At 36.1% G+C, this 24,457-nt stretch overlaps 2 protein-coding genes across 2 annotated transcripts in view; one reads left to right on the top strand and one right to left on the bottom strand.

Moving 5' to 3' along the window:
* Nucleotides 1-24,457, bottom strand: part of LOC142336504 (protein SSUH2 homolog) — a 611,495-nt gene that overhangs the window by 319,040 nt on the left and 267,998 nt on the right. The window lies entirely within an intron of this gene.
* On the top strand, nt 326-24,412 carry LOC142336502 (uncharacterized). Its single transcript, XM_075385390.1, has 14 exons — nt 326-1,294; nt 5,590-5,692; nt 6,250-6,387; nt 7,106-7,294; nt 8,332-8,587; nt 8,947-9,355; nt 9,807-10,065; nt 10,489-10,662; nt 15,218-15,931; nt 16,609-17,051; nt 17,888-18,474; nt 19,274-19,665; nt 20,038-20,179; nt 24,033-24,412. Exons 1-14 carry the CDS (start codon nt 981-983, stop codon nt 24,257-24,259), a joined length of 4,347 nt encoding a protein of 1,448 aa, XP_075241505.1. The 5' UTR covers nt 326-980; the 3' UTR covers nt 24,260-24,412.

Below are 24,457 nucleotides of genomic sequence, written 5' to 3'. Positions count from 1 at the left end.
TTTTCTGTCTACTCTGTTGAAGATCCAATAAACGTACGAAAACGATATGCTTCTCTTAAACATCATCTTTTTTATCTCGACTACAACAACGCCACTAACAGTCACACATTGAACTGAAAAATTAATCAAGTTCAACTTGAGACAAATTAGGTGATATGTTTATTAGTTCTGACCACAGACATGACGTCATATGTTTAGATTCTTCGCGGCCGATTAAAGCTGTAACTTATCACATATCGTCAAACAGATTTAATTAAACCGTTCCACAGACCTTCAAATCACATTTCCAACTGGTTCCGGTTAAAAATACACATTTTGTAGTTTACACTCCGAATTCTCGGCCCTGACGTAATAATATTATTAGCCAACAAAGAAGCTTCAAAGACGGTGAAGCTCAAACCAAACTACTATCATTTCCAATCAGGTAAAATAGCTCAGTTACATGGAATAATTCCTGCTGAAGATAACAGCATTGTTTTTGCTATCATAATTGGACAAAGACCTCTACCACACGTTTAGTTGCAGATTAAACACGCTTCAAACAGACAAAAAATGAGTACTACAGTACAGCATTGAATAATGGTATATTTGTTCTATAGACAATAATGAAACAAACATTTGATACGGAACATGATTATTCGTGTGCATATTTAATATACCTTTGAATGAAACCAAACGCTAAATAATAAACACGCAAATACAAGCGTAGAGTATCGTTCGTTGACCACTCCGACTTCTTGTGTAAAATGACCAAGTTACCAATCACTGACCATCCGATATAAATTTACATTACACTTTTGCGGAAATTATTTTTTTACTACTTAAAAAGTAAATCAATAGGGAAGCAACATTTAATATTTTTAAATTACTTTATTGATTGAAAACAGCCAAAGACCGAATGTGAGAAATTTCCATTACATTTGTGAACATTGTATACCTTTCATTTTTTAACTCTAAAAGCTGGGTTATATAATACCACAATGTTGAACGACGGAAATTACAATTATTACAATCGTGAGCCCACCAGGTCACCCTGGTCCCCGCAACCCCACCAGGGTGACGCGACAATTGGGCTGGACCAAATCGAACGGAGCACGCATGCTGTTCTCCACCAGTTCTTAACAAGTTACCCGGACAGCAATCACCCTGGCTGTGACCAGCTGAGACAGCTCACTGTGTTATTGAAAGATCCAGTATTCCGGGAAATTTACAAGTTCAACTGTGAGAACAAAGAGTTGTTCAAATCGCAAACTAGCACAGTGATTTCTTCAACATTGCCCGACAACTTTTACAGGTACGTTGACTGTCAATATTTAGACCGAAAAGGACTTCTTTCGACATTTCCCTCACCCAATGAAAAATACCTGAAAAACCTTTTAAAATGAAAGACGGTACTTCAAATACCACTTGACGCTTTAAAGTACTTAAGTGTCCCTATCAATCAACTCAACATAATAGCTTAAATGAACACAGAAAAAAGGCTTTTAACTTTGCAGCACTTCAGTTTAGTTCCATCCCACCACAAAAACTCCAACACTTTTTAGATTTTTCCTGCGCCCAACGGCCTCTAAACTACTTAAAGAAAGCACGAAAAAATTTTTCTGACGCGTACATAAGAACATTACAGTTAAAAAATGGTGAATATTGATTGCATCAGAGGGATCCTCCTACAGGCAACAGCCCTTATATAGAGTACCTATTTAACCAAGCTTCAAAAAATTAGATCTGATAACTTTTCAGTTCGAACAATAGACTTGAGTTTCCTGGTAAGTGTTGTAAAACGATTCTAATCAAAGCAACAAACATCTGGAGGGATCAAATCACGGTTGAGTAAGACATTGATTAGCTTGGTACCTCTTAGCCCAAGAGACGTCTTCTGGTTTTGCATTTTGGCGTAGCTAGAAGGCCCATTTGTGAGTTCCTTGTTTCGAAAACTGATTCCGTCCTAGCATATAAGTTATTGAAGATGGAGTTTCTAGCCTCAATGATTTTAAACTGAATTTGATCAGTTCAAAACAATAAAGCTCATAAACTGTCAATATTTTACTTTCCTCAAACAGTTCGTGGAAAGCATAATCGCGCTTTTTACCATAAATTGCGACATCCATTCGACAAGCTCAACAACAAGCGAGTTTTTTTTAAAAAAAAGTCTTCGCCTCTTTCCGCTGTAAACTTGACAAAATCCTTTCCTATGATATTACCGAGGGGTGAACAACTGTTAAAAGTTGAAAAATAGAACATTCTACATATATTCTTTGAGACAATTGAGCACCTTATAGCGTAAAGTGGGCTTTGAATAGCCGTCTTTGTTTTAAATGGTTTTTGCCTAACGTTCTTAACAGGAGTCTTCATGTAAAAAAACTGTGGCGAAATAAAACTGCGTCAGTAACAATTCAGAATATTGATGACTCATGGCTAACTAATATTCATTATGAATAATGAATATTACATATCCATAATTGTTCCAACCCTCTATTTCTCGTTTACGCACTTCATGAAATCTGCCTATTTTGTCCAGTCAATTGTGCCCGATCAATGCCGTTCCGAAGAGATACAGAAATTCTTTCACTGAGCTATTGAAAAAAAGAATCTACCCTTGCTGAGCCTTTTCATTTTTTTGCCAAGACATACTAAGGCCCGAAGTTCACCGTATTATTGTTTACGCTTATGTGCATAAAATACAACATGTTAATGAAACTGTTGCCATGAGAATTCTATGAGAAAATAAAGCAAGTTCAAAAGTTATAAAATGGCAGTCTAAAAAAATAGGTAAGAAAAAGGAGAAGGGTTCGTTAACTTTGTTGTTCGAAAACAATGTTTATCAATAAAAGTTCATAAATTCCATGAAATTCATCTTCGGTTACAGGTGCTTCCGATTGTAAAGCTTGATATATTTATATCGTAATATTTAAGGAGTAAAAAAGTTTTGGCTGAATTCATTTTAATTTCTTAAATTCTCTCGTAAATTTCAGTTATAATTTTAGTTACCAATTAATTCATTTTGTAGCTTAAACAAACGTAGAAACATAGCTGGCAGATTGCCAGAAAATAGCCGCAATAGATTCGTAGATCGACAGTCTAAAAAAAACAGTAAAAAAGACAGACCAAAAAAATTTCGTCTTTTCATTGAAGGCCGATATGTTATATTTTGATCAAAATCTGTATAAGTTTTTGCTGCCTCTATTAGATGCTCTCAAAGAGTCTTCATTTAGAGCGACATACACCCATTTGACCTTATCTCTTTGAATTGAAGTAAATAAAAGTCAATTTCAAAGTGAGGAAGTCATTTTGAGAGTGAGGCAAGTCAAGTGTGATCAAAAATTTAATCACGCACATGAACAAAAAAACTCGCTCCACTAAGAGCGAAAAATGACGTCACACATGCAATTCAGTTGAAATTGCATGAACGAATGAACAAACAGTGGCTGTGACGTCATATGGTCGTAACAAAAATCATGACGACGAAATAAAAAACATAGCCGGAAGAATTCCGGAAGCGACTCGAAGCACCAAAATTTCACAAAAAGCTGAAGCCATTACCTTTTGTATTAAACCATTAACTCATTACCTCCACGGGTCTGATCTAAAAATTGGTGAAACTTAAACCACTGTCACCAAGAGAAAGGAAATGCAGCAAAATTTTATTATTGAAAACGTTTGGTAACGTTAAAAAAGTCTGAAATTTTTAGGATGGTCAAAAAACAGATAGCCTGACAAAGCTGACAGGCCATCAATTGTCCTCAGATAATTAATGATTCTAATCTCAAAAAGATCGCGAAAGCAAACGGCAGATAAAAACTTTTCAAAAAAGACAGGAAAGTCAAAATTATTCAAAAAAGAGTGCTCAAACTTAAAAATCAGAGAACTACTACAATTAGATTTCTAATCACGGCAATTAAGACAAAAATAATACATGATTCTTCCTTGTTGTATATATGCAAGACAACATGATTTCATACTAATTCAAAAATTAAATTAATCATAGAAAAACAAAAGCAACAGAATAATTTTCGAAGACAAACAGTCGTCTAAAAACAATACCAAGCCCGGAAGACAATTGCAATGAATAGTATTAAGTCGAAATGTTGGAAAAGACTTTCTAGCAAACTCCCAGTACTGCCTTATTTTGAATTAAATCAATTGCAAACCGAAGAAACCAAGATCTAAGAAAAAGCTGAATTCATTCAATTTTTTAACAACTGAAAAAATCAATATAACGAATACAAAAGTAGCTGCCAGGACAAAACTAGAATGATACAAACGAGAATGTGAAGAATATGGACACAATGTTAAGAACACCGTAACAAAAAGACCAATTCTTGATTTTTGAAAGTTAAAAATCAAATTTAAAAAAATCAAGAAAAACGAGCACATTTCATTGATCAGCATTCGAGACATAGAAAAGACAACGAGTCATTCGAGACAAAAATCCAACTTGCTGAACAGAATAAAACAAGGAAAAGAAGAATTCAGACATACGAAATAATGAAACATTTTGTAAAAAAGTGGTCAAAAAATATTTAAGACTGCATTTGTGAAAAAAATTTATCTGTTTTTTCAAAAACTTAACACCAAAAAATGATTGAATTTTTATTGAAACAAAATTAAAGTCCCTCATGTTCCCCAAAATACTATTTCTAGTGATTAAAAGCAAAATACAAACAAAAAGCTGAAAAAAATTGGCAAAAAAACTACGAAAATCGGATTAGCAAATGTACAATTTTATGAAACAAAATTACATCGAGGTAGAAAGAGGCATTGAGTATATGAATTATCAAAGGGAAGTTTCCATATTAACTGATTTTTGACAAAAAAACAGCTAAAAGATCCAAAAATGAAGTAATTAATAGAAAAAAAAGCCAAAAATTAACTAAAAAATCAAGAAATATGTGCCAATTTCGCATTTGAAACGCAATTTCAGGCTATGCAAAATACTGTGCTATCAATTTCCGGAGTTTACATTTCAACATAGCATCGATTAAAAATTATTTCTACAAAAAACCAAATTACAAGCAAAAAAACTAGGCCACTTAGACGAAAAAACGGCTAAAAACGGTTATCTATATGTGCCATTCAGTCAAAAACTACTTTTCAAAGTCAAAAAGTCATTCACTAAACGCGGCGCATGATAAAAAAACTTCTCTCGCTCAGAAAAAATTAGTTCACACTGCAATTTTACTCGCTTTCGCTTTTAGGTCAAAACATCGTCTGAACGAATAGTACTTCCGGTAAAAAAAAAACCTTAAGAAAACCAATACTCCTCTTCGAGTCGTAAAAAAACCAAGAGAAGGCCAATAATAGCCCCAGCTATCGCTGTGCGGCTATTAAAAAGCATTTTTCAAATGGTGAATGTGAAATAAGAGCATACAAATATTCAGTGCTATATATCTGATCCATCAAATTTATCAAAAAATACTCTGTTCTCTCCCGCACACACTCGTGAAAAAATTGTTCATTTGATAGATTGGCGCACTCCCTGTACCAAATACACCCAATGCTAATACCTCTCGTTCTATTCTACTACATATTTCACATTTATTAGCAGAAATAAACTAACCATTCTAACCAAATAAACTCTCCATTCTTTAGGGTTCACTTTCCAGCTAGACCTGGATCTTCGTGGGGCTTCAGCGTAGGAGGGGTGGAATTGAGCAACGACCCCAATGAAGTATCAATCCCCAGGCATGAACAAGTGAGAATAAACTATTTCCAGTTATGAACCAAACTCATTATTTTTCATTTTTGAAATTTACCATATCTTAAGTTTCTAAATTTCCTTCTGCAATAGATAAAAAAATTTATCAGGACAACGATGCAGATTTTTTTGGCAACGGACTTAATAATCGAGGAAAAATTACTTTATTGGTTAGATTAGTTTGATGACTTTAAAAAAACGAAAGGGAAAACGGTGATCACATGCAAAGGAACTATTACTCCTCCATTTTAAGTAATGGTTACGTGACTGTGTTTGAAGTCACTGAGAACTTCTGGCGTTTACCGAGAACCGCAAAGCGGTTCGAGATATTAAGTCAGAATTTCGAAGTGATTTCTGCAGAGTCACGTAACCATGCTTAAAACACGAAACGCGCACTTTTTAAAATGACGAAATTCAACTTCTGGCTGAGTAGCGACTTCTGGCATTTTAACTTCTGGCACTGCAGACTTTCGGCATTTTAAAATGTGCACGTGAGTGTTTTAATCACATCCGCCGATCCCAATAGTGACCTCTGTTTAATGTTTTCATTACAGGTGTGTAAACTGGTGGTGGACAATGTAGAAGCGGCCAATGTGGATAGAAAAGAGGCACATTTGAGGATGTTGATCAGACCAGGAGACGAACTCATTCTAATCAACAACCACGTCATCCAAACCCCAAAACACTTCAAGGTCGGCCCTATTACGTAACTTCATCAATTCACTCACCCTATTAGGTAGTTTCAAACAGACTCCGGTTGCTAATGAGGATTAGAAGACGTTACAATTTCGGTTGTTTGATCAAAAATTCTTTACAAATCGAATAGTATTAAAATTGACTCTAAAAACGCTGTCAATTCTGCTTTAAACTGAACAAGAATTCCTGGTAATAAAATTTTGCCCATAATATAATTACTTCACTCAATTAAAAGACAATGAAATTTACTGATCGAAACTTCATAAAAATAATAGTGTTTTCTGCATAATCGCAGCGGAACAGCATTAGGCCACAGCAGCCTGTGTCTTGTTATTCCCCATATTTCAGACTGTTCTTTTCATGAACTTAGTATTCATAAACATAATACTTCAAAGTGCTAGGGGGCCGTCTAAGTAGCCGCAACTACTGTGAAAATGGACCAGAACTGGATTCGAACCAGCATCTCTTACTTGCAAGCATAGTGTGCTAACCATAACACCATTTGGTCTTAAGCTCTCGAACTTGGGCATCTCTTATAACCCGTTCTCACGTTCTTTCTTGTTCCTCAAGGTTTCATTTCTCTAGCCAAGTATACGTTGAACAAGTACAGTTTCTTGTCAAGTTATGTCCAGATTATCTTTTGCACAATTTACATACGCTTGCTATCTGGTCCTTCCAACAAAAAGGTCTTTACTGTGCTAAATTTTGTAACAGGCCCTAACTAATCGGTTGTCGGGACGGAATGACTCGGTGGAGTTTGTGTTCGAGCAGAATCTGCTCAACGACTCCAATTTGCACAAGTCAGTTCTGCGGTTTCAAGAACAGAAGTTGGTGGTGAACCTGGAAATGAGAGAGGTGGGAGGCAGCTTCGGATTCGCTATCGTCAGTTTCCAAAGGTTGACGGTAAGTAATTATCATGTTTATCTCAGAAGTATAGGTTACGAGACTCTGTTTGAAGTCACTGAGAACTTCTGGCGTTTATCGAGAACCGCGAAGCAGTTTGAGATCCTAAGTCAGAATTTCGAAGTGACTTCTGCAGAGTCACTTAACCATGCTTAAAACACGAAACGCGCACCTTTTAAAATGGCGAAAGTCAATCGAAGTCAACTTCTGGCTAAGTAGCAACTTCTGGCATTTTAACTTCTGGCGCTGCGGTCTTTCGACTTTTTAGAATGTGCAAGTGAGTCTTTTAACATTCGCTTTCACAAAGGCACAGCTCATCTCGAATTAGCCTTTCTGAAAAAAATTGTTTCTCTAAAATTAAAACACTCACGTGCACATTTTAAAATGCCGAAAGTCTGCAGTGCCAGAAGTTAAAAAGCCAAATGTTGCTACTTAGCCAGAAGTTGACTTCGATTGACTTTCGCCATTTTAAACCGTGCGCGTTTCTTGTTTTAAGCATGGTTAAGTGACTCAGCATAAGTCACTTCGAAATTCTGACTTAATATCTCGAAACACTTCGCGTTTCTCGATATACGCCAGAAGTTCTCGCTGACTTCAAGCAGAGTCATTTAACCATTATTTCAGCCGCAAGCAGGAATGTCATGTTTTGTTATACTCTAGCATACAATCCAATCGAAATAAAAAACTTAATAATAAATTTTCTATCTCGTAAATAAGTATTCCAGTGATTAGTCCGATTTAAACTGCAGCTTAACTATTTTAATCTGTTTAATTAAAAATTACCATCTTTTAAATCAAAATTAGTTTATCTTAATTTAATTGTTTTTCTCGGGCTCATATTTTACCCCCCCCCCCCCCAGGCGCACGTGCTATTTTTTTTACATAGTAACGTGCTACATAACAACATATAATTTTTAACTGGGGGGGGGGGGCGTAAAAAACACGGGGGGAGACAATAGATCCAGAGTAACTCATATAGCCTAAGTAGTAAACATAGAAGCCAAAATGCCATTCGAAATTTCTTATCGGATATTTAGGTGGTTGAAAAACTGGTGGAAAATGGTGTGGCTTCGAAAGATGGGCGACTGAAAAAAGGAGATATAGTCCAATGTATAAACAACATGCCAATCGGAGGTCTCAACTCAAATGAAGTTGTGGGAATTCTCAAGGCATGTGGAACGATGACAGAGCTGACAATAGTGCGATACCAGAGATTCGATTTCCCAATCAGATTCGACAAAAATCTCAACCATTTCTACCATGTCACTCTGACCAAGATATTCGGATCTCTTGGTGAGCAAATTTGAACAACTCCACTCGAGTTTCTTGTTGTCATACAACGATCATAAGATTTCACATATCACATCATGACCATTCGGATCCCCCCGCGCGCTTTGTCTTAGTGGGTGCAAATTATTTGCAGCCCCCACCCCCAGACGCACGTACCATATCTTCTGATTTATGTTTTGATAGATGTCAAAATAGGGATCTTTTCTGTCTGTGTCCCCCAAATCCCCCTCGTTACAGAACACGTGTCATTACATAGTAAATCAATATGTAAAAATATAGCACGTTCTGTTGGGGGTGCAAATAATATGCACCCACTAAGCTGGGAGCAGAAACGGAAAAGATACAAATTATTTCTGTTGCAGGAATCAACATTCGTTCCCTTCCGGGAAGTAAAGACTTCAAAGACGAGCGGCTTTTCATCAAAGATGTCGTTCCGGGATCACCAGCGGACAAATGTGGAATGATCCAGCCTATGGACCAGATAGTAGGTGTAAATGGGCAATCAATCAGCCATCTGACCAAGGAGGACTCTCTGAAGCTACTCAAGCAGAACTCAAACGAGGTTCACTTGACATTCCTCAGAGAGGTTGAGATGCTTCCGCTTGAGAGCAACTCCAGTGTGCCAGAACAGGAAAGTGTGGAAAACAGAAAGGAGTTATACCAGGAGCGAATGGGAAGCAGTTACACCGTGGAACATTGCCAGGTTTCCATTGAGCACTTCTTGTCAATGGTCAAAGAGCTCAGACTGCCGAATGGAGATACCAAATACTTGTACGTAACAACCGGAATCTTAGCCTCTACATTATCCAAGCTATGTTTAACGACGTCAGCAACAAATACTTTAATGAACAGATTGACGACTTCACTTTCTTCAGGCTGATCACGTACAAGGCTGAGAGAGAACAAGCTAATGTAAATTGTGCAAAAGATAAGCTTGACATAGCTTTAAAAGAAGCTCTACTTGTTCAACGTATACTTGGTTAGAGAAGAAGCCTTGAGGAACAAGAAGAACATAAGCATGGGTCATATGAGATGCCCAAGTTCGAGAGCTTAAGACCAGTGGGTGTCATGGTTAACACTTTAGGGTTGCAAGTAAGAGATGCTGGCTCGAATCCAGCAGTGATTCATTTTCACAGTAGCTCCACCTGCTTAACCCCCCCCCCCCCCCCCCACCATTCCAAAAAAGACACCCACCCTATTAATTTAGTCCTTTATGCTTCAGCATTGACGAGGTTCCTCAAATCCGTAATAACTCTTCGTTTGGAAAAGCTCTGGCTGTCGCAAGCGCCTACCCGCTGGAGCCCGGAGACCAAATTCTTGAAATTGACGGAATCCAGACAATTAATATGGATCCACTAAACCCAGTACTCCCTATGTTCTACGGACCAGAGGTTGACCGACGTCGTTTCATAACAGTTGTATTCTGTCGAATTATAGCTCACGAATATACTCGACTGACAAGAGTAAAAGATACACAAAAGGTAACTCAAATCTTCACTTTAAAATTAAATTTTCATCTTTCGGTCCGGTGGGCATTCAGTTCTAATGACAAATAAAGTTGACTACGGCTTCAAATAATTCAATTTAGGTTAATTGCCGTTAACTTTGGTCAATTTCGCGAAATTTGAGTTTCAACATTACCTGATGAACTCCTAAGCAACAAATCTTTGTACAAAATTTTTGCCTCTTCTACATTAGTACCCCAATACATGCATAGAACAATATTTTTTTAAAAAAAACAACATTTTAAATTCTGCTATTACATCTAAGAATAAAATGCAAATAGTAGAGGTAATGTACAGTTAACCATCTATAATTATGTAAAATTTAAATATTAATTTAGTTATTTAAAGAACTTGATTAGTAAAAACGAGCTTATAATTTTATGCAGAATTCTGTTCAAGGTTTCCAGGCCCAACAATGCGTACATTGAAAATCCTGTCTTCGAAACAGTGAATAACCAAAAGGAAAGAGGAATAGTTGGGCAGCAATCTCCTCAAATGAGTCGAAGGAACCCCATTGATACAAACTTACAACTCTTCAGGCCTGAAAAGTTCCAAAAGTTCCAAGACATAACGGTATGTAAAATTACGAGTCTGTTGTTCAACTTAAGTGGAATCACAACTTTTCCTCTAGTATATTATCAGAAAACTTGTAGGAAAGATCTGAAAAACATATTTTTTAATTAGGAATTCAATTAAAATTAATTTAGCAGCCAAGAAGAACTTTGCAAAAAAAGATAAAGCAACTAATGTAAAAGGAAATATAAAGCAACTAATGTCGGAAGAATTGCTCTTGAACAACAGGCGAGGCAATTTAATTGAAGGGCTGTAGCCTAGATCAATTTTTCTTTATGGGTGCAAAAACAGTTGACTACGCCGGGATACAAACCATGTACCTCCCGATCCCTCCACAGAAGCACTGCCGACTCGGCTATCAGCCCCTGCTTGTTGCTATGCTGCAATCGTTTTTATTTTAGGAACAAGCTTTACTTCGGAGTGAGAACAATAGAGATCACTCAAAACTAAAGAACAAAAGCGTGAAAAGGTCACTTGAGAAGTCAAAGAATGTTCTAGAAGAAAAGTGCAAAAATGTCAAGCAAACAATTTCAATAAACATAGCAGGACAAGTCCTGACGTACAATTCAAAGAATTTTCATTGACTTAACAAAAATCTAGACCTAGAACGGATTATGAGTGAATTGGGAAAGACATTTCGGGAAAAAATCAGATTTAAAAAAATAGGAAAAAACAGTAAACATCAAAGTGAAATTGCCTCATGTGAACAAAAAACAATTGAAACACCGTTTTCTCACTACTTCAAAATTAGAGCGAAAAAGTTTTACGCCGCAAAACCACTCGCTTTTCAGCTCCATTTCCTGTTTCTGCGTGACCAAAATAAATACTCCAATTTGACTTCAAAAATCATGAATGAAAATGTATGAACAGATAAAAAGACAGCGCCCCGATACAATTCAAATTCTTTGAATTGTAAAAATATAGCCGGAAGAATTCCGGAAGCGACTCGAAGCGTCAGAACTTCACAAACAAAACCGTAAATGCAGCAGAAGCAATTACCATTTGTATTAAACCATTAACTCATTACCTCCCTAGGTCTGATCTAAAATTTGGTGACTTAAGCCACTGTCACCAAGAGAAACAAATTGCAGCAAATTTTTATATTATTGAAAACGTTTGGTAACGTTAAAAAAGTCCAAAACAATTAACATGGTCAAAATACTGATAGGCTGAAAAAGCTGAGAGGGCTATCAATTGTCCTCTAATAATTAATTCATGATTCTAATCTCAAAGATCGCGAAAGCAAACGGCAGATAATAATCTTAGAAACTAAGTTAAATCTTTTCAAAAAAGAATTCTCAAAGTTAAGAATCAGAAAACCACTACAATTACAATTCTAATCACTGCAATTATTAGAAAAAAATATACTTCTTCCTTATACATACGCTAGACAACATGGTTTCATACTAATTCAAAAATTAAATTGATCATAGAAAAGACATAAGCAGCAGAGGAATATTCAAAGGCAAATAATCGTTTAATTAAATTCAAGGCCGGAAAAAAGTTGCAGTAACCATTAATAAGTGGATGTTTTGGAAAAGTCTTGCTAGCAGACTCTCAGTACTGCCTTATGTTGAATGAAATTAATTGCAAACCAGAGAAATGACGAAAATCTAAGAAAAAGCTGAAATCATTCGATTTTTTAACAACTGACAAAATCAATATACCGAAAATAAATGCAGGTGCCAGCCAAAGCTAGAATGATATTAACTAGAATGTGGGAAATAAGGACACAATTTAAGGAACACCGTGATGACAATCTTGATTTTTGAAAGTTAAAAATCACATTTAAAAAAATCAAGAAAAACGAACACATTTCATTATTAAGCATTTGAGACAGAGAAAACATAACGAGCCATCCGATACGAAGATCTAGCCTCTTGCAGAGAACTCAAAAATGGAAAAAAGAGAAAATACGAAACATCGGAACATTTTGCAAAAAAATGGTCAAAAAAACTTTTAAGACTGCATTTGTGAAAAAGTTTTAACTATTTTTCAAAAACTTAACGCCAAAAAATTATTGAACTTTTATTTAAACAAAATTAAAGTCCATCACGTTGCACAAACAGACTATTTCTAGTCATTAAAACCAAAATACAAACAAAAAACTGAAAAACAGAAAAAAATCTACCAAAACCGGATTCTCATAAGAACAATTTTATAAAACAAAATTACATCGAGGTAGAAAGAGGCGTTGAGTCTATGAATTATCAAAAGGAAGTTGCCGTATTAACAGATTTTTGACAAAAAGAAGGTTAAAAGATCCAAAAATGAAGAAATTAATAGAAAAAAAGCCAAAAAATAACTAAAAAATCAAGAATTATGTGCCAATTTTGAACTTGAAACGCATCTTCAGGCTCTGCAAAACACTGTGGTATCAATTTCCGAGGTTGAAATTTCAATATAGCATCGAATAAAAATTATTTCCACAAAAACCAAATCACAAGCAAAAAAATTGGGCCGCTTAGACGAAAAAACGGTTAAAAACGGTTATCTATATGTGCCATTCAGTCAAAAACTACTTTTCAAAGTCAAAAAGTCATTCACTAAACGCGGCGCATGATCAAAAAACTTCTCTCGCTCAGAAAAAATTAGTTCACACGGCAATTTTACTCACTTTCACTGTTAGGTCAAAACATCGTCTGAATGAATAGTACTTCAGGTAAAAAACCTTAAGAAAACCAATACTCCTCTTCGAGTCGTAAAACTTCGTTCAAGAGAAATTAAAAACTTCGAAAACAATGAAGTAAAAAATAAAGCACTGAAATTCTTGAAATGTTCATGAAACTAACAGTTAGAGACACGTAACGTCAAGACAAATCAAAAAATCTCAGTTTACATTACATCAAATAATTCAGGAAAACTTAAAGTCACGCCAAGATAAATTTCCGTACGTTCCGTCAAGAAAAAATTGAAACAAGCTAAGAAACCAGCCAACAATTTCTTTTAGTTTCCATCACAATGAGACACAATAGTGTTTAAAAAATGCACTTCAAAATAAAAGGAATAGAACAAAAATTTATTTCAATTCAAATATGACTTGAAGCAACAACTCTGTTCTGCTATAAACCTCTGAAAAAAGAACAATTTCCTTCTTGATTTAATAAACCAGGCAGCTAATTAACAATAGGGTCACTATTGACCTCAATTATTGCTATTCTGAGAAAATGTACGTTCTGAGCACCTCTCTGGTTAACTGCATTAAGAAATAATCTATCCACATAAATTTCTTCAAAATCACAAAAATTCTTTCACTTCAAAACGAAAGAGATAAAGGAATTTATACAAGAATTGGCCAGTTTTGTTTACAAACAATCAAAGAATTAACTGAAAAAATATTATCGAAATTACCCATGTCACATTAAATTTAATTGCTAAAACTTGCGGTTGGGTTTTAGAGCACTTAAGACGCAACTTTGTTTGGTTGGAAAACTTTACAAAAATGCCACTGACAAATCACCCCCTTGAAAGTCTCTCGTTAAACGACAGATAAAACTGTTGAGGAAACTCTGGGCGCAAAAAAATTCGCATAGAATTTGTTTAAACAACAGATAGCATTTCCAGCATAGAATCCGGTGTACATCAAGACTCGGGTCAAAGTTCGCTTCCTATCTCATATCTACTTCTTGTGTGGATAAACGTAATATAAATTCTTTAGATCGAGGAACTAACTAAATCCTTTATTAAAATAACACTGCGGTAAACTTTTCCTTATGCTATAAAACTGTTAAAAATTTCAACACTAAAGCAAAATAAATTTAATCACAACACTGAAAAAAGTCAAATTTTTTCATTTTTTCGGGAAACGGATAAAAAACTGAGGCGCCAAAAATTAAGCACACGGCTATCTGGGAATGACTGTAAAAATAGTCCATCATTCTAACACAACATAAAATTTTTTTAACAGACTCAGAATATTCACTTCACTTCTTTACTGGCTGAGAGAGAACTCGAAGTCAAATGATCAAATTGTTCTATAAAATTGACCAAATTCAGCAATTGTTTACCACAATTTTCTGATGTAGTCTCTTTAGATAACTGGCAGCTAGATCTAACATCAAAACGCAATTAGAAACATTTTTTAATAGTAACACGGAAACTTCCTTCAGAAAGGCACTAGTAAAGGTAATTAGAAGTGATCTAATAGTATACTTTCCCTTTTAGTTGATTAATTTATACAAAATAACTCTTTACAAATTTGTGAGCCGCAAACGTAAAATTTTAAAATAAAAGCATGCACGTGATTTCTTTATTCACAATAGTTTACTCGGAGAAATTTTTTATCGGTAACAAAAAATCATTAAAACTAGCTTACGGAAAACGCATATGTTGAGTAAACAAAAAATGCAAAAAAATTGCAAATCTTTGTAATCATTATCGCAGTTTCTAGAAATCACTAAATCTAGCGAACATAACTGAGGATCAAAACCAGTGCTACAAAATTTGAGAAGTGAGTCGAAGCACACATCAATTTCAACATGCCAGCTTGATTTTGACACGTATCCCTGACGACGCAAGTCAACCACAATTTGTTGTTATAATTCTTATTTTTCAGAGATCAGATTTGAGCGAGGGCGACACATTGGGCGATATCGAACGGAGATCACAATCTAACGAAAGACTAATCAAACACAAGAACCCAAACATCACTAAAACTTCAAACGAATCCCATTCAAAATCCGATCAAAATATCTACCGGGAGATGGTGATTGCTCCTAAGAAAAAAGCAACAACTGCTCAACCAGTACCGAAAAATAAAGGTGGTAATAAAAAATCACACCCGGATACTTCCAAATACCAGACCTGGACATCTCCCCAGATGGACCAGGAAAGAAAGGTGTCATCGGACGATCCGCGCGTGGTAAGTTACCACAGCGCCTCCAATAATGAGTACGATGAACTGCGGCGATCCAAGATGACGGAGTACCAGGAAATCTTCCCCGAAGGAGAATTGAGTTCAATTCACTCCAAAACAGAAACAGCTGCGGACTCAAAAGCGAACGCGTACGAACTGGAGCTCAGTTCGGTACACTCACGAGGCGACGCCACCACAACCGAAGCAGAGAGATCAATAACCTTTGTAGAGTCCTCGTGGGAACCCACGGTTCAGTTTTGCGCTGTTCGCAAAGTGGAGGGTGAAAGCATGGGGTTGAAAATTTCCCAAGTCAATTTGGAAAACGATGTTCCCGTCATTGTGGTTCAAGAAATTGTGGAAGGTGGCGAAGCGGAGAAAGCTGACATTCTGGCCCCAAATGACCGCATTGTTCAGGTATGTCATAACATTCAGTTTCTCAAATAGCATACATCTCAACTATTGATCACAATGAAACTGATGAAATTTTCTCCAATGCTGAACCACGATTTGTTACATATAATCAATACATATTTGCACGCTTGTATAGTATCGGTCCGAATCAATTTAGATAATATGATCATAAGAATAACATAAAAATGGTGTCAGGACAATTATTATACCCAATGCCATTATACCCAACCTGCCACTCTCAGAACGACGATTTAGCCGACTATATAATAAAATGGCCCATGGGACTATAATAAATTCGGTTTTCAAATCTAAGGACAGATGTTATTGTTATTTATACAAACACATCACTTAAATTTGAGAGGACATCAGAAGGCTTATATAGCCTAGTCGAGTGATGCCTGCAATCAGTTTTCATCAGCAATTAACAGTGACCTGTTACAAGCACTTAAGAAATAATTCTAGTTGAAACGAAGCATTTACAACTTGATTTGAAACTACCACAACCGAATATATGGGACTAAATTATCCGCTTAAGTATGTTAAAACATCCTTGTAATAACGACTGCTAATTTGTTATCGGATTACTGAACAAGATAACGACATAAAGAAACTCATTTATTTCCTCAGTATGAGTTTCCGCATTTGATCACTAGTTTGAAAATAATGATATCCAATTTCAGGTCATGAACTTTGACACTTCAAAATGGCCCGGAAGAGACTTCGTTAGCCTCATGAACCAGCTACCAAACGGGCAAATCAAATTCGGAATCCGCAAGTACATTCCACCAAGCTATCACCAAATCCAGGGCTCAGATTTGGGCGAAACGCCGCGTGAAATGACCCACTTCGGGAGCGAATACGCCGACGAACAAGACGGTGACCCGAATGACAGACAAGAAAACTTGACAGAAGAAAGCGTCAAGGAAGACAAAAGTGACAAACCATTGCTGAAGAGCGTGAACAAAAAGATGTATTCAGCTCAAAGGAATGAAGTTGGGAATGAACTTAGAAACTTGGGAAGAAGAAACAAAGCTCAAAACTCAGCTTCTAGTCACGAGGCAAGCGAGGAAGAGGTTCTCGTCGGGTATCGGGCCAAACAAGAATCTAGGAAAGATTACCACATGTGAGTATTCAAGTACACCCTAACCATTTTTGGAGATACAATTCTTAAATTTGTCACACAGTGAGAGGGGGCAACAATTCAAATTTCTGTTTACTATTATGGCACACTCAATGAGGGGAGTACAATAGAAAGCGGAAAACCGTTTAATATTAAGGAAAAATTTTAAAGGCAACACTAACAAGGAGGAGTAAAAGTAGGAGCAATGAAGACGCCGCCAATTGGAATCAGGACACCTTATCAAGAAACAATTTTATCATTTTAAACTATAAACATAAACCGACTAATATCGGACGAATTGCTCTCGCACGACAGGTTGGGAGCAATTTAATTTAGAGGGGGTGTAGCTCAGAAATGTTTTATGGGTGCAAAAAAGAAGACCCCACAGGGATTCGAACTACTTGCCTCCAGGGTGGCAGTCTGACATCTTAATTACTTCCAGCAACTAACTTAATTGCAGACCTAAAGGAACTTAGATCACTCAAAAAAGAAGAACTGAAGTGTGAAAAAAATCAATCAAGAAGTCAAAGAATGTTCTAGAACAAAAGCGCAAAAACAGCTAAGCGAATAATTTGCATGTAAAAGACCAAAATGTTTACACTAACTGCTTCAAAATTCGTTCGAGATCAATTAAACATTCAAAATTAAACATTCAAGATTAAAAACACCAAGAGCACAGTCTTTTTTAGCAGCTTTCATTAATATTCTTTATTGAGACTAAAAATTGAAATTTACATAGACTTCAGTGTTCTATAATACACATTCCAGTAGAAAGACAAACACCTTAATACATTGATGTCCGAGTAATAACAAGCTAATTCCTATTTTCATTTTTTCAGACTTGATAATACCTTGTCAACAAACCGCGATGAGAGTTTGGAATCGCACCTCACCAAAAGTGATACCAATAACTACGACAGACACCCTCACTCGAACAGATCCAACTCAACATCTAAATCTTTAGCACCAAATGCACTTACATCACTCTCAAACTCCAGTGAAAACGCACATCAAGCTCATGAGGAGACCAGCCCAAAATCAAAGTCAAGCCACATCAAACCCAGGCTATCGACCGCTAAAAAGGGTCCCGTTAATGACACTGGAACCATTGAAGATGTGAGCGACAGACTAGCTGAGGCGATGATAGGAAGCGAATCCAATTCAAACGTTGACCAGACACCATCCGCTTCTGAACAAATCGGCAGCCCTCAACCAGAGGACGGGAGCACCCTCAGTCAATTGACAAAATGGCCTGAAGCCCTGTTCCGGACAATAGTGATTGAGAAACAGCCGAACCAGTTGATGGGAATGGGGCTGGTGTCTCCTCATGATAAGAGACGACAGTTTCCTTTCAACGATGCAGGCATGCTAGTCAGGTCAATCTCTCCAGATGGTCTAATCGGAGAAGATGGCAGAATTCAGGAAGGTTAGTTTACAATAATTTGAGAGCATGAAACTTTAATCACTATTGTATCGGAAATCTAACCAGATACAAAATTTCGTACTGATTGGTTACACAGGTTAAAGAATGGTTTAAGAAAACAATGAAAAAAGGATGAGAAATGAAAAGATCATGACACCGCAAATCGCGGACAATTTTACAATATCTCGTCTCATCTGTCCGCAATTTATGTCACTACTTTCCACGGTCATTTTTGCATCCATATAGATTACATCTAGGGCTCTCGAATTTATTCATAATAATCTAAGAAAATGTAAACAAAATAAATAATAAACAGTGTTTGGGTTCTCTTGCAGATAATTTAACAGCATGTTTTGTATGTACACCTGGTACTGTCTAAATTCCCTGTAGTGTGATTCAAATAAGAATATCAAAAATACCTCCTGACTTGTAGTTTACTCGGTTTAGAAGAATTTCAAAATCTGTTTACAAAAATACGAACGATTCGTTTCTTTCTCAAGTGAATTTGAAAATCTTCCAAAAGGAGTACACTACAGTCATGAGGCATTTCTGCTGTTCATATTTGGATCATATTACTGAGAATTAAGACAGCAACGGGTGTATAAAACATGCAGTTAAATTATCTAAAAGAGAACCCAAATTTTACAAGAAGCTATTACAAGAAGCAAGGAAGCAATTCCCCGGTGAAAATTGTTGAAAACCGGTATCAATTGAGCCAAGACCGGAACAAATCTATCTACACTCGATAATTTTCACTCCAGAACTGTCGCTTCGATCAACTCTACATGTACTGCTGTTCCAGGTGACTATTTGATAGCCATCAACGGGTACGAGTTAGGCAGCGTTCCTTCCGAGCTCCAAGGCATCATGCAAATGGCTATGAGTGACCCCAGGTTCCACAACATAGTCGAGCTTCAGTTCGTTTCGAGTGAAGACGCAGAATACTTTCTGCAAAACGGGGAAATCCCATCAACCACAAGTTCTCGAACTACTCCCAGAGACAGCCTCAACAGCGAGGGTGCCGAAGAAGCATACAGGGAGGAGGTACCAAGCTCTACAGAGCAAGTACCTCCCGGAGAGTCTAGTAAAACTCAGGTTTCCGGTAGTAATCAAGTTCCCGACTATTCGATGCTGGTCAACCGGACATCAATCAACGATTCGGTTAATCAGAGTCAGGAACCCAGCTTTGACCAGGTTGGATCATCAAATCCAACGGTTGTAACAGAACTGCCATTGAACTTAAAATTGAACGTTCAGAGATCCCATAAGTTATTTTCTCAAGACATAGATGAAAAATTATTCGAAATTTCAGCGAAAAGCTGCAATAATGGCTACAAAGAAATTTGGCAGCGTGCAGCAGAATTTTCAAAACTAATCATCGCCAAGAATGATAATATATTTTGTTCAAATCAAAAGCAAAACCAACCAGCTTTATTTCAATTCGATTCCGATCTTATTTCACACTGCGTTCACACTTTTGAAGAATAGGAACGTTTGCTAGACTGAAGCAGTGTCCGCAATAAATAAAAAATATAGAAAAAAATCGAATCGATCAATTGAATTTAGGTAACATTGGGACCGAAGAGATTTGTAGAGATCGTGAAAGGAGACGACGAGCCTCTCGGAATCAGTATCGTTGACTACTCGGCAATTGGCATTATTGTGCAGAGCATTCGAGAGGGAAGCCCCGCTGACATGGAAGGGCCAGGTTTGTATCAATGTTGTTGGTAAGCGATTGGCTGTGTTAAGTGACAATCGCTCTTTTCAGGAGCAGGTGTGGTCTCTTGTGTTGAGTAAACTCATACAATCATTATCAATCATCACTATTTGAGGATTTGCAACAATGCTATTAGCAAGAGCCGTCTAGTTTACTGTTTTACATTACCTATTCGCCCGACCAAAGAAGGAGATTGTTTGAATCATTGTCACCTGATGGTATATTGATAAATTTCACAAATCTTTTCCACCCAAATAAGGGGGAAAAGAATAAGATAAAAGGAATAAGATGAAGGGGAATAAGATTGAAGTACAAAACAGCGGACGGAGATCAGAAAAGAAGATAGATAATTCTCCGCCGTGAACTAATAGTTCAGAGAGAAGTCAATCGTATGTAAGAGCAAAACACAAAATCAATGGGCTATCTCAAAAACATTAAACTCTCTGAAAAACTCTAAGTGCTCCCTTATGAATCGTTTGTTGTTTTTTATCTGAGAGACCAAAAATTTGATAACCAAGCTGATTTAAATGTAATAATTTATGTTTGAAAAAAATCTGTTGACATTTAAAAAATCTACCAATTGCGATACATTATCAGATGATCTCCTGTTTGCTCCAATCCACGGCAAAAAAACTCACAAAGACAAGAGGTCAAATTATGACTCAATGTACTCAAATTTCGTATACACAAACACTGCAAAATGCTACCAGTTGCATCAAAAGAAGAGAAGACCAAGGCGAAAAAAATGCCTAGGAAAGGGCTAAAATAGAAAAATGTATTCAAAAGAACAACTTAAAGACGAGCTCCCAAACGGGCGAATTTCTTTCATAGGTAAGAAACACCATTTGGAAAGAAAAATTAGAGTTGAATCTGAGGGTTTAGAGTTGAAATTAGAGTTGAAAAATTAGAGTTGAACAAAAGATAGAGAAGGATTGCTTAATTGTTCGATCCGAGTTTTTTTGGCCAGAATTTATGCTGTATTTTTCTAAAATTTAGAATTTTTTTGTCGAAAAAATGGCTTTTTTAGACCACTTGCTTTAAATTTGCTGGAAATAGACACAATCAAACTGCTGCCATATCCTTCTTAAGCTCAAAAAAAGCTATCTGTACTACCGCTGGCTTTAAGAGTCTTCTGGAACTAAAATTTTGCCACAATTTTTTTGCAAATTTTAAGTCGATAATTATACAAAAAGCTTTATTTAAGACAACCTAAAAAATTTTGTACAAAATTGATCTATTTCGCAACCATTTCAATAATTGAGTGTTTTGTTAGACGCTCAGCAATATGTGAGCCGAACTCAATCTCACCATGGATCCTTTTCAAAAAATTTTTAGGTTCTAATTGGGCGCGATCTTTTTTCAGAAAATTTCCGCTGTTTAAATCATTTTTATGTAAATTACGGACGGGAATTTCAAATCAGGGCTCAATTAATGACAGATACTGTTTACAATAAACGAGACCCAACGAGCTTATATTATGCTTTCAAAACTAAGCTCATGATTTTTATGGCTCTGACCAATTGTTTTCGTAAAAGTTTTGGCATTCTTGCGTTTTGTTTTCATTTCTTATTTTTGTAGTTCAGTGTCCTCAATCAAAGATCCAGTTAGTTTTAAAAAATATAAAAGAGCCAAGACAATTTTTTCAGTTGTTATCTAATTTCTGTAAAGACTTTAAACCGACTTCCTGTGACTTAAATTAATGATGGTAACAAATTTATATTCAATTGATGGTCTCTTTATTTTGGTACTACTCGTTTTCAATTTTTTTTAATATCTTTTTTATCATAATTGCATATTTTATTAGTGCATTTTGTTTCCTTGTCAAATTATCCCATTATTGACAAGTCCAATTAAAGGAAGGCATTGCAGGGAAAAATCAGAGCGTTGGAAAAAGTCGCAACTGGATAAGTTAATTATTTTTGTTGAATAGTTTATGCTTTTTGGGCTGAGACACAGTTATCTCGCAAAACTTTGTTGATTTCTTATTTTGCCCAAGTTTTTCTCTCTTGTCGTTGTTGTAGGCCATATACCCGATATAGATAGATCTTAATTGCTTCCTCAAGAGGTATATTTCAACCTGGTTAAAGATTTCAGTTTATAGCTGTTTGTTCCAATGACTTTCAAATTAAATTTAAAAAAAGATTTCTTTCATCTGTCTCCTTATTGCTTTTATTTTCGTCGCCAACTAATTCAACCTCACTCATAGGAGGTCTCAATTACTTTTATTGACTCAAACATTTTTTTCCCGCTTGGCTATATGTTGTGACTGATTGCTTCGAAAAACTTTTCGAGATTTCTATACTGTTCAATTTTTGGGTTTCTTTTTGTCATGTCTTAGTGGTCCTTTTATAAGGAAGACTTGTTGATTTTAAAATGAAACGAAATTGATGATTTACAATTCTTGCAGGCAACATCTTGTAATTATAGAGCCTTGAACAGTGTCGTCGTAAAATTGTTTGAAGTTTTGGCTTCTTTGTGAATTTGTTTTTTTGCGTGCTCGTGACTTAGTCTCATTATTAATTGAATTCCTGAGGTGTTGAAACTTTATCCATCAATTGTTGTTGTAATCCCAAGTCTGTTGTGACTTTTGAAAAAAAAATTGTTTTAAAAAATAACTGGGTTTTTGAGCTTCGTCTTTTTTAAATAGTTTTTCGGTAGATTTGTAGCTCTGTAAACACAGGCCACAACCCATTTCCAGTGAGCTATAATTTATAACGGTTATAGCTTCAATTACTTGTTTCCCAGCTTTGTTACTACTGTCACTATGAGATCACATAAAGTGTTAGATTTTTATATCTTTGGACATTTCAAAGGATTTTTGGTTTCTTTTTGAATTATAACAAAAATCGCTGATCCCATTGTTTTTGAAATTTTGCACTATCCAAAATTGGATAATGACATGTCTCGAACATCTCCTATGTATATATTAATGAACATTTTAGTGGTTTCAGTTGATATATAATGACATTAATAACTGTGAAATTAATTGTTTTCAAAAATGGAAAAGTATTTTTGAACTTCGCACCTATTTGCTCTTTTTTGTCGAACTGTTAACCAGTCGCATTGGGGACAGGTCCCACATCTTTTCTAATAAAGTATAGGTTAAATTAATTTGCTTTTTATCTGATGCGAGTTTGATTTTGTTTTTTATATATTTGGTTATTATATTTTATTATACAGTTTATTATAGTTTTGGTCCTTAACAATGTTTGTTAATTGATTTTCATTTTGGTCTTTTCTAGTAGTCCTATTATCAGCAACTTTCATCGGCCCTCTAGCGTGGCATTATCGTATTTGGTTGTTTATTGAACGATGTGTATGTTTCTGAAAGTTTTCTATCTCTTCATCATTGGGTAGCCAATTAAGTCAAGAATCTGGATGAGCACGGTCGGAACATTATGTGCGTACGCACATTACCGAGCATCCTTATTTTGTATCTAATTAACACAAGTTCTTCGGCTCCTACTTGAAAGACAAAAGTATTCATAAAAATCTATCCAAATTCTGAGGCTGTCAAATTGAAAAGCAAAACACGAACAAGAAAATTGTTAAGAAACATCCATCCAAGTTGAAAACTGTTCTGAAACTTCATAGAACTATTGTTACTTCTGAATACGGAGCATCTTTTTCTAACACTCCACCAATTTTTCGACGCCAACCTGCATCAATAAAAAAGCCTAGATTTATGAACATTCCTGGCGTACAAAACTGTGTTGATTTACCGCAACAATAGCGTCTTCAACAGATGATGGCGTCGTTATAAGCCTCTGTTTTCAATATTCTCGCATAAATTTGGTTCTGTGCAGAACATTATGGAACAGTAATTACTTAGCTTGAATTTCAGACCGTATTTATCCATGGGACAGATTAACCTCAGTGAATGGGAAAGACCTGACTACTGCTACGAGAGAACAAGCAATCAACATAATCAGACAGTGCAGGTCCCCACTGCGCTTCATAGTTCAATCAATCGTATTCGTCAATGACAGACAACAGACACAGGGTAATATCGATGACATCGCCGAACAAGGAGATGATAACCAGGAGCTGTCTCTCATATCGGACGACTAATCCTTGCACTCGTGTATATTATTGACAGTCAAAGGAAAACGTTGGTTGCATCAGAGAAAAACTCGCCCATGCAAGAAGACTTCTAAACTGGAAAGAATTCTAGTATCTTGCATTTGTGCCCCCAGTACGTTATGCACCCCTAGTAACAGAGCACGTGCCATTACAGTAAAGCAGTATGTTAAAATATGCCATGAGCGT

The sequence above is a fragment of the Convolutriloba macropyga genome, chromosome 3 (assembly GCF_964194025.1).
Source record: "Convolutriloba macropyga chromosome 3, txConMacr16.3, whole genome shotgun sequence".
Lineage (NCBI taxonomy): Eukaryota > Metazoa > Xenacoelomorpha > Acoela > Convolutidae > Convolutriloba > Convolutriloba macropyga.
This window is presented reverse-complemented; position numbering and strand designations above follow the sequence as displayed.

Coding starts and splice junctions, on each gene's coding strand:
- LOC142336502 (XM_075385390.1), top strand. CDS start 981: ATGTTGAACGACGGAAATTACAATTATTACAATCGTGAGCCCACCAGG. Junction 6,388..7,105: donor AAACCCCAAAACACTTCAAG/GTCGGCCCTATT, acceptor ATTTTGTAACAG/GCCCTAACTAATCGGTTGTC. Junction 15,932..16,608: donor CAAATGACCGCATTGTTCAG/GTATGTCATAAC, acceptor ATCCAATTTCAG/GTCATGAACTTTGACACTTC.